The sequence below is a fragment of the Chionomys nivalis genome, chromosome 6, assembly GCF_950005125.1.
Source record: "Chionomys nivalis chromosome 6, mChiNiv1.1, whole genome shotgun sequence".
In the NCBI taxonomy this organism is placed as follows: domain Eukaryota; kingdom Metazoa; phylum Chordata; class Mammalia; order Rodentia; family Cricetidae; genus Chionomys; species Chionomys nivalis.
This window is the reverse complement of record NC_080091.1, coordinates 100736996-100749279: the sequence shown is the minus strand read 5'-3', so window position 1 is coordinate 100749279 and position 12284 is coordinate 100736996. Positions and strand designations below refer to the sequence as shown.

Sequence of the window (12284 nt, the reverse complement as noted above, 5' to 3'; positions counted from 1 at the left end):
CCCTTTTCAGCTACACAGGTCACGCTCTGACACGCTGGCTGGCGTGGCAAGGCCCGTAGAGGGTCCCAATATTTTCCCTGTGCTGCCTTTAGGGGAAGCCTCAGAGCGGCAGAGAATCAGACTTCCAGGAATGCTTGGTGAAGGTGATTAAAATGCTGACATCCTTAATAAGACGACCAGAACACCTTGTGCTTAGATGCTTCCTGGTCTTAGAACGCCACAAGACCAAGGTTTTCAGTGACGTTAAACCTGGTCCTTAGAGGCCGTCAGAAAGAGAATTTGCAATTGCTGTTTTACAAATGAGTGGCCTGAGATTCTGATGTCCTGTGACCAGTTCAAGATCACAGCTGGGAAACATCAGTGAAAGGGCTGAACCAGGATTTCTGACTCTGGCTTCACGGGTTACGGGTGGGGGGGGGTAAGGGGGGTGTGCCCTGTCCTTAGCTGGAGAAACTCTGATTTAGTAACTGCTTGTGCCCAGTGCTTGCTGCTCTCCTCAGTGCGAGGAGCTTAAACCAGGGTGAGGACACTCTGGCCTGAGACGGGAAATTGTAATTTGAAATGATTTATTTAAGAAAGCAAAAGAAGAATATTGCAGGAGGTGAAAATTACATGAAATTCAAGTTTGTTCCAAAAGCGGTATTCCATGGTCATGCGCAGCACACATGATCTACAGCCATTTTCCTGCTGCAGCAATAGAACCGGACACTTGAGACAGGGGCTGGACAGTCCCCAAACCAAATACTTTATCTATCCAGTTTTTTATAAAGAAAGAGTGAAGAGGCCCTGGCTCAGATACCACCTTTCTCTGTGGAGTTCAAAGTGGTATGTCCTAAATGCCTCTCAGCTTTAACTTCATCATCATTCATAAAGAAGGACACACTTAGTCTTTGGATTCATAGCAAAACAAAAAGAACTTGTGGGATTTAGAACAAAATAATGCAAGTTGGTCTTTACAAAAATAAATAATAAGGTTGATAGTGTGAATGGAGACGGGAGTTCTTGGGGTTAACCATCGCAATCAGGCCAGGTCCGGTTCTGAGGAGGTAACCAGCTACTGTATGGACCCCTGAATGAGTGTTATGGTGGCCCTTTGAGGAGACATTCAAGTTATACGTCAATACAATTACTAAGAAAATTAAGGTGTCTTAAAAATTAATCCAGGAGCCAGGCACAGTCTATGATCCTATATCCCAACCCCTGGGGAGTGGACGCAGGATGGCTATGGGCTCACACACAGTGGCCTCAGGCCTGTCGGACCCACTTAATGAGAACCTGCTTGCGACTGTTTGGCTTGAAGGTTGTCTCACTGAGGGACTGTCGAGATTGGATTGGGTGGTCTGTGGCGGGGGCTGTCTTAAGTTAGCTGGTTAGGTTTAGCCCAGTGTGGGAGGCACTATTCCCAGAACAAGGGCCCTACGTTTGCATAATGGAGCAAAGGAGTTGAGTATAAGCGAGCAAGCAGGTAGGCATCCACTTCTCTCCGCTCTTGACAGCGGGTGTGATGTGAGCAGATGCTTGAAGTTCCTGCTTCCAGTTCTTCCCAGTGACGGACTAAATTAGGAGATAAGCTAAACAGACCCCTCCTCTTCTACCTGGGTGGTTTTGTTTGGATACTTTATTACAGCCACAGAAGTGAAAGCTAAAACACAGTCTTAAGGAAAAATGATACAATTTAGTATGCAGAACTCAACAGTCATAAACTAACTATATAAGATACATTTTCTAGGGGCTAGAGAGATGGCTCTGTGGTTAAGAACATTGGCTGTTCTTCTACAACAGCTGGGTTCCCAGCACTCACATAGTGGCTCACAATTATCTATAACTCTAGTTTCAGAGGTTCTGATGCTCTCTTCTGGTCTCTGAGCACACCAGACAGGCAAGCGGTGCACAGATAAATGTGAAGGCAAAATGTCTGCACACATAAAATAATAAAATGCATGTTTCTAGAGATGCGTTTCCTGGCTGGGGATGTAGCCTAGTTGGTAGGTGCTTGCCTAAAATGCCCTTTCCTGGGTATCAGCTTATTGGCAGGCAATAATAACACTAGCTCTGACATTTGTAGATTTGGACAATACTCTAAAGTAGACAAAAAGTCTCCGTCTCTTATCTCACACCCCTAGGAACTCTCTGAAGTGTGAGCATCTGACCACAAATCCACCTACTTTCAAGAAGTAATGGTTCAGCTCACTGAACTAAGTGTGAAGGCATTTGAAGGTCTCAGCGGCGTGCATCAGCAAGAAGTATACACACTTCTGGCAAGAGCTCCAACCAGCTTTCCACCTGTGGTTACGCTGTGTCACTCAGAATCCCCACATGGTTTGAAAAGGAGGATTCTCCAGAGGGAGGACCTCACATGTAAGAATTTAGGTTTTATGGCAAGGTCTTTGTGATGGATGGTATTGTTTAAAAATGGACTTACGCTGTGATCTAATACTCCCCCTCACCCCAAATAGGGCCCTCCCAGAGAGCTAAACAGAAACAGCCCCTGCCTTATTTCCTTGTGTCAAGTCTTGTCGTGACCATCCGTGCAGAGACAAGCCCCACACCGCAAAGCTGAGGCTCCAGGATTTACCAACTAACATTTCTTGTTCCCCAGTTCCCCATAACCCCTGACTATAGCAAAAATAGCTTCATCTCTTCCAGCGCCCTACAACTAAACCCGCCTGCTGAAAGGAAGGAACAGCCGTATTTACTTAGGGAAAGGATTGTTAGAAAGGAATCCTAGATATTGCTGTAAAGAGAATTTTAACAGTGGCTCTCTCTCTGCAGAAAGAATACACTATAATCAACATTCTGGATCAAATCTTCTCATATAGTCTGAACAAATTTTGGTTTACCTCTAGAACCCAAACCTCCCTCTCCAGATTGTCAGAACTAGCTCTCGCCAACCGGCGTGTCTGGGGTAGGTTATGCATGAGTAACTGACCACAGCTTTTGGCCTCCCGTTTTAATTCAGTTCTTGTAAACATTGCAGGGCTGAGAAGGCGCACAAAGAAACAGGGTGGGGGTTGGGGGAGTGATGACTTTGTGCGGCTATTCAAGAGTGGTTTTTTTCCCCTAACCTTACTCGGCTGATTCTGGTCCTTGCTCTGGGCTCTTTTCAGTATTTATGGCTTTGCATTGGCCTCTTAACTTCTCTGCCACTAGACAATGGTCCTCACCCAGGGACAGGGCAGGGGGCTCTATGGAAATATGGAGGTTTCTAGAAATGAAGGATGATGCTAATTCTACAGGACGCCCACATCAGAGTTATCCAGCCCTAGGTGGGTGCTATTCAGAGTGAGAAACATTGTACTATAAAGCCCTAATATTAGGGACTCAGAAAACATGTTTTTGGAATAAACAACCCAAAGTATCATTTCATGTTCTCTTGCTGGTTTTCTTCCAGAAGCACAACACTTGCACTGCTCTCAGAGTGGTAATCCTAAACAATCTTAAGCCCTGGAGCCCTCCCTCAACAGAGTCTCCTTCTGTGTAGCCCTGCCATGCCTTGAACTCACAGAGATCTGGCTTCTTCTGCCTCCCAAGTGCTGGGATTAAAGGTGTGTGCCACCATGCCCAGCCTTCTCCTCAAGATCTTTTGGTGCTTCTTAGATTTCAGAGAGGTATCTCCTGGATTATTGATGGATGGAACTGTTTGGTTTCCTTCCACACAAATGGGCCACAGGAAGTGGTCAAACAAGATTCACCATGAATATGTAGTTGCTAAAACCGGATAATGTGTTCCTGGAGGGTTCGTTCTAATTTTACATACATTTAAAATCTTCTTAATAACAGGTTTTCAGAACTGTGAAGCAGCTGGAGCGATGAGAGCTCGATGCCCTGCTCCCTCAGGGACCGAGACCTCGCTTGGTCAGCATCTCTAGTCTTCCCCTCATCTCTGCCTTAACCTCAGGACAAACTTTTTTTTTTTAAGAGTATTTTTGGTTCTGGAAAATCCAAATGTGTTCCAAAATGTCACGCCTCTTTTAGATTAATTTCCAACTGACATTTGAAACGGTTTCCCAATACCTTCCTCTCCTAGAGGAACCCCAGTTTGACCGAGAAGAAGAGGAAGAGATCCACATTCACTGAGTGGTCATGATAGGTAGGTGCTTTTATTTTCAAGTGTGGAGAAAATCCAGAATTCCAAAAGTTTAACTTGCTAGGAATTAAAAGCTGAGTATAAATCACGGCAAAGCCGGGAAAGCTGCCAATGCGCTGAAGCATTTCAGAGACGATGGCACCGCCTCAGCTATTCTAATTGTTTTGCCATAAGCCATAATATGCATCAGCTGTTTGTTTTCTGCTTTTGTGTGTGCTCAAGTCATAAAGTCACAGAATGTCTGAGTTTGCACTTTTAAACACACCCTAATATTTTAACCCTGTCAAGAAATGTGTTTTCTTTTTTTTTTTAAATCTTTCATCTGACTTTCAGTTCATATTCTTTAGATTACTTGAGTACTGTCTTGATAACAGTGGCCATGGGAAGAGGAGGCATATGGGGGTTTGCAAAAGGTGTAAAATCAAAGGAATGGATTCACATTCTGGTCTGCCATATGTAGGTGTGTGGCCACGTTTGTTAAAGCGTCATCTCCACAAAGCCTCTGTGAGAACTAAACTCGATAACACCTAAGCACTCAGGACAGGGCCTTGAGCAAAAGAAATGCTTCGTGAACGTTGGATCCTCATCGCCATCGCTAACGCTTCAACAGTCTGGCATCTTCATCTATTGTGAAGAGTAAAGGAGCCCAATGATCAGCCAAGGCTGATTCCAAAGGACTTAGAGACCAAAGGTTCCACTAAGAATGGTAGCCTATTGAAAGGACCTAGAATTATTCACACAGCTTTGATGGCCACTTTCCCTGCCCACAGAGGAGGAAACACTGTCTGAAGATGTCATCATTATTGGGAATGGTGGTTGCTACTCTCTGCCTGTATCTGTCGTCCCGGAAACCTCAACTGTAAAAAAAGAAAGACAAGCCAAATGGCCAAGGACAGTTGGCTCTATGGCAAGGACATCAGGAGGAATGGACCAGGACAGTGGAGCTGCCGGGCACTCTTACCCCACGGGTCATCCCTGGTCTCCCACTCCAAGAAAGAACGTTAGTTACTGTCGTTTAAATATACCACTGCTACTGGGCCAATGGTCACCTGCCTTTTCCCAAAAATATTCCAGTGCCCTGTGTGGCTGAGAGATTAGATTTCAGTGATCTACACAGAACAGAAATGATTTAAGAGCCAATGAAAATAAACACAAAGGTAAGGGGAGGCATTATGGAGCCAAAACCCAGCAGCAAACCCCCCTACTCCTGCCAAGGAAGATGAATTTGCACACAGCCTTGGGAAACTGCAGTTCAACCTCCTCAATTTGTTTCACAAACCTAAGCATAAACTGTTCACCCACTTGCTTCTCCACTAAAATCTCACCTCAATTAGCGAATCTCATGAAATCGCTTTGATATCCGGTTTAAAAAACAACACTTTCCTCTTGAGCGTTTATGTAAAGAAAACACAGAGTGTTCAGTGTAATGACTCTAAGTTTAAATAAAAGTAATTACCTAATTTACAAGAGAAATTACTTAGAAAAATACCACTGGAGTTTTAAAAAAAGAATGAAAGAATTGCTGGAAGTTATAGTGTTGTAATATTAATGCCTAAGTACTGTCTGGCACGGGGCACAACCAGCTGCTGCGTTCAATTACCAGCTGAATGCGTGCTCTCAAAATAGGGTAAGGGTAAGGGACAGGGAGCGAGGTGGCTGCTGCTATTGTTAACTACTTTTATAGCACAAAACACAGTCAGCTGTTCTCAACTATGAATTCTTTGCAATGCAATTTATTCCTATTCCTTTCCCCTGGACGCAACGATAAGGGTAGCAGTATTTGGGCAACCCAGCTGGAGTGAGATCACCTACTAAATGACTGAGAACCAACCAATAAAAGCCAAACAAGCTACATTCAAGACAAAACCCAATAAACACCTGACATGTGCACCCAGCATCTAGGGTGGTCAGGAAATGAACTGGAATCTGCTACTCCTAACAGCTCAGCCGGGTGTCGGGGGCTGCAAGGGCTTGCATGTCCCGGTTCTAACCTCTCCTTTCCAGATGAAGAACCTGAACCGGGGAGGTCGTGAGGGCTTGCCATAGCCCGCTGGGTAAGGAGGGAATAAGGGCAGTGCCCTAACTTCCGGGCTGTGAGCCAGTCTCAACGCCATGCTCTCCTGCCTCTTTGAAGGGGTGAGACACCTGGAATGACCACTCCTTATTGAGAAACTGACCAGCACCCACCTGTCTCTTCTCTGGTAGCTCACGACTGCTCCAGAGCCACCCACTGCTAAGTCCTGTCAGTCCTGGCCCCAAAGTACCATCCCAGGGCACCCCAGATCTGGTGTCAGCACCAGCCACCATGGCTCCCCTCTAATGCCCAGGAGCCGGGACTGAGCTGCTCGCCGGCTTTTGCTAGGCTTCTCTCTGCCCTTCAGGGTGGCAGGACACGGTCCACGACTGCAATGCTGGCATATCTCACCCTGGATGCTTGACACCCCCTCTCATCTCGCTCACTCTGCCAGTCTTTTCTCAGCTTGACACCCTTTGAGAGCAAGGCTTCTGGGGAGCGACAGGCTGTTTCTAGACAGGGAGGAAGGCAGCTACTCAGATCACCCATGCGACATGCGGCCCCACCCCTCAGCTGTTGACAGCTGCCTGATGCATCCTGGCTTTCTCAGGTCCCTGGGGCTGTGATGCTCTCCCCGCAGTCCTTGGAGTTCCCCGCTGGCTGTCTGGGCCTGCCTGTCGCCCCGGTGCTGACACCACACATATCAGGACATGTCTGTCCTTCTTTCATAGTCAGTATAGCTCAGTGAGTGTTCTTACACATGAAGGAATGGAAACCCTGGGAATGAGGAGGAGCAATGGAGTTCTGAAAACTCCTTTGTAAATCTCAGCTTCCTTCCAGTATTCCTGAGTGGATGATGCTCACGGATGAGAACCCCTCCCAGAGGTAGCTGTGGTCTTGATGAAGCGTTACTGTAGCACGGAGCGAGCAGACCCATGAGCATAGCATGGAAAGCTGGGCCATGCAAGTGTGCAAGTCCCAGCACATCCCAGACCCACAGGAACACATCTGAAACGCAGCCGAGAGGAGCACTGCAGAGCCAGCCTTTACGATGATGTCATTCTTTCGTGGTGCGTGGATCGAACCCAATGTCTTCTACGCCTATCTAGCCCTCCTCCACTGAGCTGTTTCTCTGCCCCTCATCTGTTCTTTAAAGAAGAATTTGTAAATAATTACACACAGCACAGTGGCAGAATTGGAACTCTCTTGGGGCAAAGAAGTATTTTCTATATTGACTGCCTTATGCTATTTTTTTTACATTTATGTGTTCATTACAGGTGGGTGTACATGCGTGTGCATGTGTGTACCATGGAACACATGCGGATGGATGTCAGGACGACTTGGGGAAGTTGGGTTTCTCATTCTACATCCTTGTGAGTTCAGGGATCAATGTAGGTCGCCAGGCTTTACGGCTTTAACCTTTAACCCGCTGAGCTATCTCACTAGCACTGGCTTATTTTTTATTTTTTTGAACAAAACTGGACTTGGATTTATAGAACTGAATTTTTAAAAACACTTATTTACTCTGTGTGCGTGTGTGTATGTATGATATCATGCAGGTTAAGGTCGGATGACATTTACTACCCTGTGTGTCTCTGTGTGGAGACACATGTGTTACACCGTGCAGATGAAGGTCAGAGGAACCTTGCAGGAGTGATCTTCTCCTTCGCCATGTGTGTTTTGGGGATCTCTATGAGGAGCAGGTTTAGGCCCCCCTTCTCACCTTTATAATCTGCCTGGTGGATCACAGCCAGGGGCTTGGTAAATGTCTTCTTATTCTGCATCATGGTCCAGATCATGGCGGCATCCAGAGAGGTACAGGCCTCATCAGGACTCACGCACTGCGGAGAGGCAGAGCAAAGCAGTCACGGTCATGGCTCACAGGGAAGTCATGAGTCCTGCACACGCTGTCTTCTGGTCCCTCACCAGAGAGCTCACGGCTGCTAGCCATGGGGAAGACAGGGCATCTGTGTGCTTTTCAAAGAACCCTAAATAATCAGGGAGATAGCAAGGCAGGCCTGGTGTGTTTTTCACTGTACTTGAAGATGCAAATATCAACGGACAGCTTACAGATATCCTCCTCGGCCCCTCCCCACAAACAGTTTCAGAATTCATTTGACAAATGGGTGAACTACAGATGTGCAATAATGGCTTCTTTGTGATAACATCTGTAATCTGTGATTGTGGGAAACTGCATTTATTGCGTTATGATAGAATTTATATCTGTTGATAATTGTAAACATATTGTCATACTTGTTGGTTTTTTTTTTTTTTTAATTCTACAAAATTAGGTTTCCCACAATCATCTTCTGTTTGTTTTGGTTTGGACTTTTTGTTTTTTCCCCAGTGCAAACATTTAACCCGAAACCTCACACATGCTCTACTATGTCACCCAGGCGTGGAAGTACGAGACCAGCAATTTCTAGCTATTTTAAGTCTGGAAAGTTATCAGGGACATGTCTGGAGGTGGAGGGTATCATATCTGATATGCTTCTCTGGGCCACACACAAGCCAGATACACACCGTGAGAAGACCCCGAACCCCTAACACCCTGAGAAGAACTTTGCAGCAGAGGGAAAGGCATGTCATGGTGGGAAGAAGGCATGATGTTGAAAAGACGTGAAGCTCATTTCACTGCTGTAGCTCCCTTGACTCTCTGGCTAGCCCTCCAGTTAATTAAGACTGTTCGATGCTAACTCTGTCTCAGAGGCTGACCCTGGCCCAGACACTTAACTCACAGCAAAGGGCAGGGCAAGACTCGGTGATCATGGGTACCTTATCCTAGAAGGTCACAGAAGTACTCAGGAGCTACGAGGAATAGGGGACCGCTGCCTTTAAGAAGAAGGCATTTACAGTTCCTCCTCAGCATCCCACCTCCTTTGCTCTTCTACCCGGGAGGGAAGTGTGTGTTACTTTCATTTCTAGAGGACTAACGGTAGCAGTGGCTATGGAAGCAGACAGGCGAGCAGAGCCCAAGTCTGGCTTTGTTCCCTGAGGATTGGTGGTCGTCTGTGTATTAATTTGTAGATAAAACTCAGTGACTTCTCAGGGAAATGATTCAAGGAATTCAGGTCAGTAGAAATCTATTTAATAGGTATTTTTCTCCACCTACTTTTTCTTCCAGTCTCTGTATAAGAGAATTCTAAATATATAAATGCTACAGCTTGATTCTGGACTTCTGAGACACTAGTAGATCCCAGATTCCAAGGGAATTAGAATCCAGTTTAGACTGTGTGTAACAGTTAGAGAATAAACACGCAGAGGAAATCATATGAAATCACATTAGCTCATAACAATGAAGTAACAGCAGGAGACACCTGTCCCACACAAGGCAGACCTAACAAGGTGTCACAGTTGACCCAACTGAGCCCCTGTGGTGGCTGCTCCGACAAGGTCAAAGGGTTCTAATTTCTGTTATGGCAACATAACACAGCCGTTTAAAATGGGCAATGGCACGAGGCAAATACGATGAGCTGATAAGAAACCAGGCGAAAGTAAAATATTTGTTAATTTCCCTTAGAAATCCTCCCGAGATAAGGCCATCTTATAACCCACACAGAGAAGGTCAAAAAAACAATTGCAATCCCAGTCTCACTGGGACCTGGAAAAATTAATCCTCACACTGATCTTGTACTTTCGATTCCTTGTTCTTCTGGCACAGCACGCTATCTGACCAACAGAGCCAGGGCAGCCTCTCCCTCGGTAGAAGTCATTCCTGGGTTATCACCCTAAGGTACAGCTAAGCGCGTACGGAAAAACTAGCTCACTGTCAGGGTTTATTTTCCAAAACCTAAAGTACATTGTTCCCTGTCGCTTCAACCAGAAGGCTTCAAAAACTCAAAACTACAACCTCAGCCTACAGTAACTTGGATTCCATGTTCCCATTAGGGTGTCTCTAGACCTAAATATGCCCAAATCACGGTCCAGACAGATGAGAGCCCACTCACCTTCGGCAGCCTCTGAGGGCCCTTCCTCCTGGTGCACAGCGTCAGCTCACAATGTAGGAAGAGCAGGGAGTTGTTGAACACAGACTTGAAGATAAAGCTGAAGCGCTTCTTGTCCACCTCGGCGTGCGGGATGGGGAAGTGCACTCTCTTGGAGCTGTAGAATTTCACAGACTCATCCTTGGGACAGATGTTCTCGATGATGGTGTAATCAGACATCCTGTCCGAGTTTGAGAACGGAGAGACAAAGCAGGTTTGGATGGCAAACCCCAGTTCTTGGTCGGCCTTGGTGACAGATACCTGCCAAGGAACAAGGTGGAGTCAGAAATGGCTGGCGTCTTGTACTTTAGCCACCCAGACGCTTTCCCGACACAGTTCTTTGGGTAACATTGTTCTGTTTTCATAACATATTTACAGTTCTCTAGCTGTAACAGAAACACACACTGATTGATGAAAGATATTTCCCATTTAAACTTGACGCGAATGACAACAAACTGTTTAATTCAAACGCTGCAAGTTACAAATACAAAATGGGTTAAGGCTCTCTGGCCCTCTGTAAGCCTTCAGAGATAAAAAAAAAAAGTAAAATTAAATTATGCACCTGAGTAGATTTTCTGAAATAAGCACACACAGGCGAAGCCCGCAATGCCACAATAGCAGATTATGACCGGGACCAGTTTTTTTAATGCTGTCCTGTAGCTTCAGGATGGAGGAGAAACCACGTGCCGGAGGCAGGCAGGACTACTAGAGAAAGCGGAGCAATGCCAGGAGAGCAGGATGTGGTAGATGCAGCCTGCTTTGACAGTCAGCAGGCCCGTGGTGCTTTGTACCAGGGACAGTGTGACCCGGTGGCCGTCCCCAACCTGGCACCAAGCCAGCCTTGCCAAGAACTCTCCTGTCATTCTTTAATCCCCCTGTGGGGGAGGGTTAAAGGGAAAACTAACCTGAAGACATTTCCAACTCATTTCTATTTCCCTCTTACATGTGTGTGCCGTGTCCAGATCTTACTGAGGTTTCTTTTGTTTAGACACGGGAAGGAGTGCTTAGCCAAATGTAAACAGCATTCAAACCTTAGCTCTCCTGAACCCTGCTAGAATCCCTGGAGCAAGACTGGCTTTACTGTCTGGTGACGTGTGATGGCTGTGTGAACTGCTCGCCTGACTTCGGTGCCTCTTTCCTTGACTAAACCAAGTATAAATAATAAACTCTAACACTTTAGAAATAAAGCTAGTTCTCATCCATAGACCATGAGCCCCCAAATGCTTAAAAATAAAGAGAGATAATAAACAAACCTAGTATTTGGAACCTGCCCAGGGGAAATCCCCGACACTGCAGGAACCCTCATCTATAGCACACCCAAAAGAGCCCACACTGGTAACTGTGGGACACTCAACACGGACATGAACAGAAGGCAAAGATGATTATGATGTTACCACCGTGTTTAACAGTTCACAAATATTTATCTTCACTATCTTTCCGAGTTATTTCTGATGAACAGCTATTCTGTCTTAGAGAGATTACCAGGTAAGTTACATACATGTTAAAACACAAAGTGCCATTAACATGAACTCAGTCTTCAGTGTAAAACTATGCTGACTCTGTTCTCACTTTCAAAGGCATGCAAAGGCAGAATGTCTGCCTAGACTGTCTCCTCAGTGCTTCGGAGGAGAAAAACCTTAGGTCCTGCTGCAGAATGGACCAGAAATGAATGGTAGGAAGATTATAGGCTTGGGGATGAGACCAGACCCAGGAATCCCCACGTTCTGCTCCTGACGTGCGGACCAAAAGCTCTCTTCCCACCTACAGGATGGCAGCAGCAATTAATGCGGAAGATGCAGTTAGTGTTAGAAACAGCGACTAGAAGAGGTTCACACCAACAGCATGGGTCCCAGCCGGTCAGAACTCCCACTGTTAGCAGTGCGACTCTAGATGCTGACTAGGCCGGACGAACTGAGAGAAGAACTGACCGTATCACCAGGCATCACCCAGGAATGTCCACCTTGGATTAGGGGAAAGAACTGTAGGCTAGAGGAAGTAGAAGGTTCTAGAAAAGGCTAAGGAGGGCAGCTGGAGAAGAAGCCAAGAAACGACTTTTCAGGTTAAGCCAGTGATTTATGAAGTTTTATTTTTCTTAAGTAGAAAATTTTTCCTACCAGAGGAGGAGTCCAAACAGGGAAAGAAAGACAGGGCATGGCCAGTTGCTACCCTATTTAGCAAAACATTTACAGATTCTTTCAGG

The 12284-nt window shown here is 46.0% G+C and overlaps 1 protein-coding gene across 2 annotated transcripts in view; it reads right to left on the bottom strand.

Annotated features, from left to right (window-relative positions):
- Tgfbr3 (transforming growth factor beta receptor 3) overlaps positions 1 to 12284 on the bottom strand; it is a 176791-nt gene that overhangs the window by 18328 nt on the left and 146179 nt on the right. For both annotated transcript variants that reach the window (XM_057772958.1, XM_057772959.1), the window contains 2 exons: positions 10049 to 10345; positions 7825 to 7942 (listed from right to left, as the gene is read on the bottom strand). In XM_057772958.1, coding sequence (XP_057628941.1) covers positions 7825 to 7942; positions 10049 to 10345 — 415 coding nt within the window. The remainder of the gene's footprint in view (positions 1 to 7824; positions 7943 to 10048; positions 10346 to 12284) is intronic.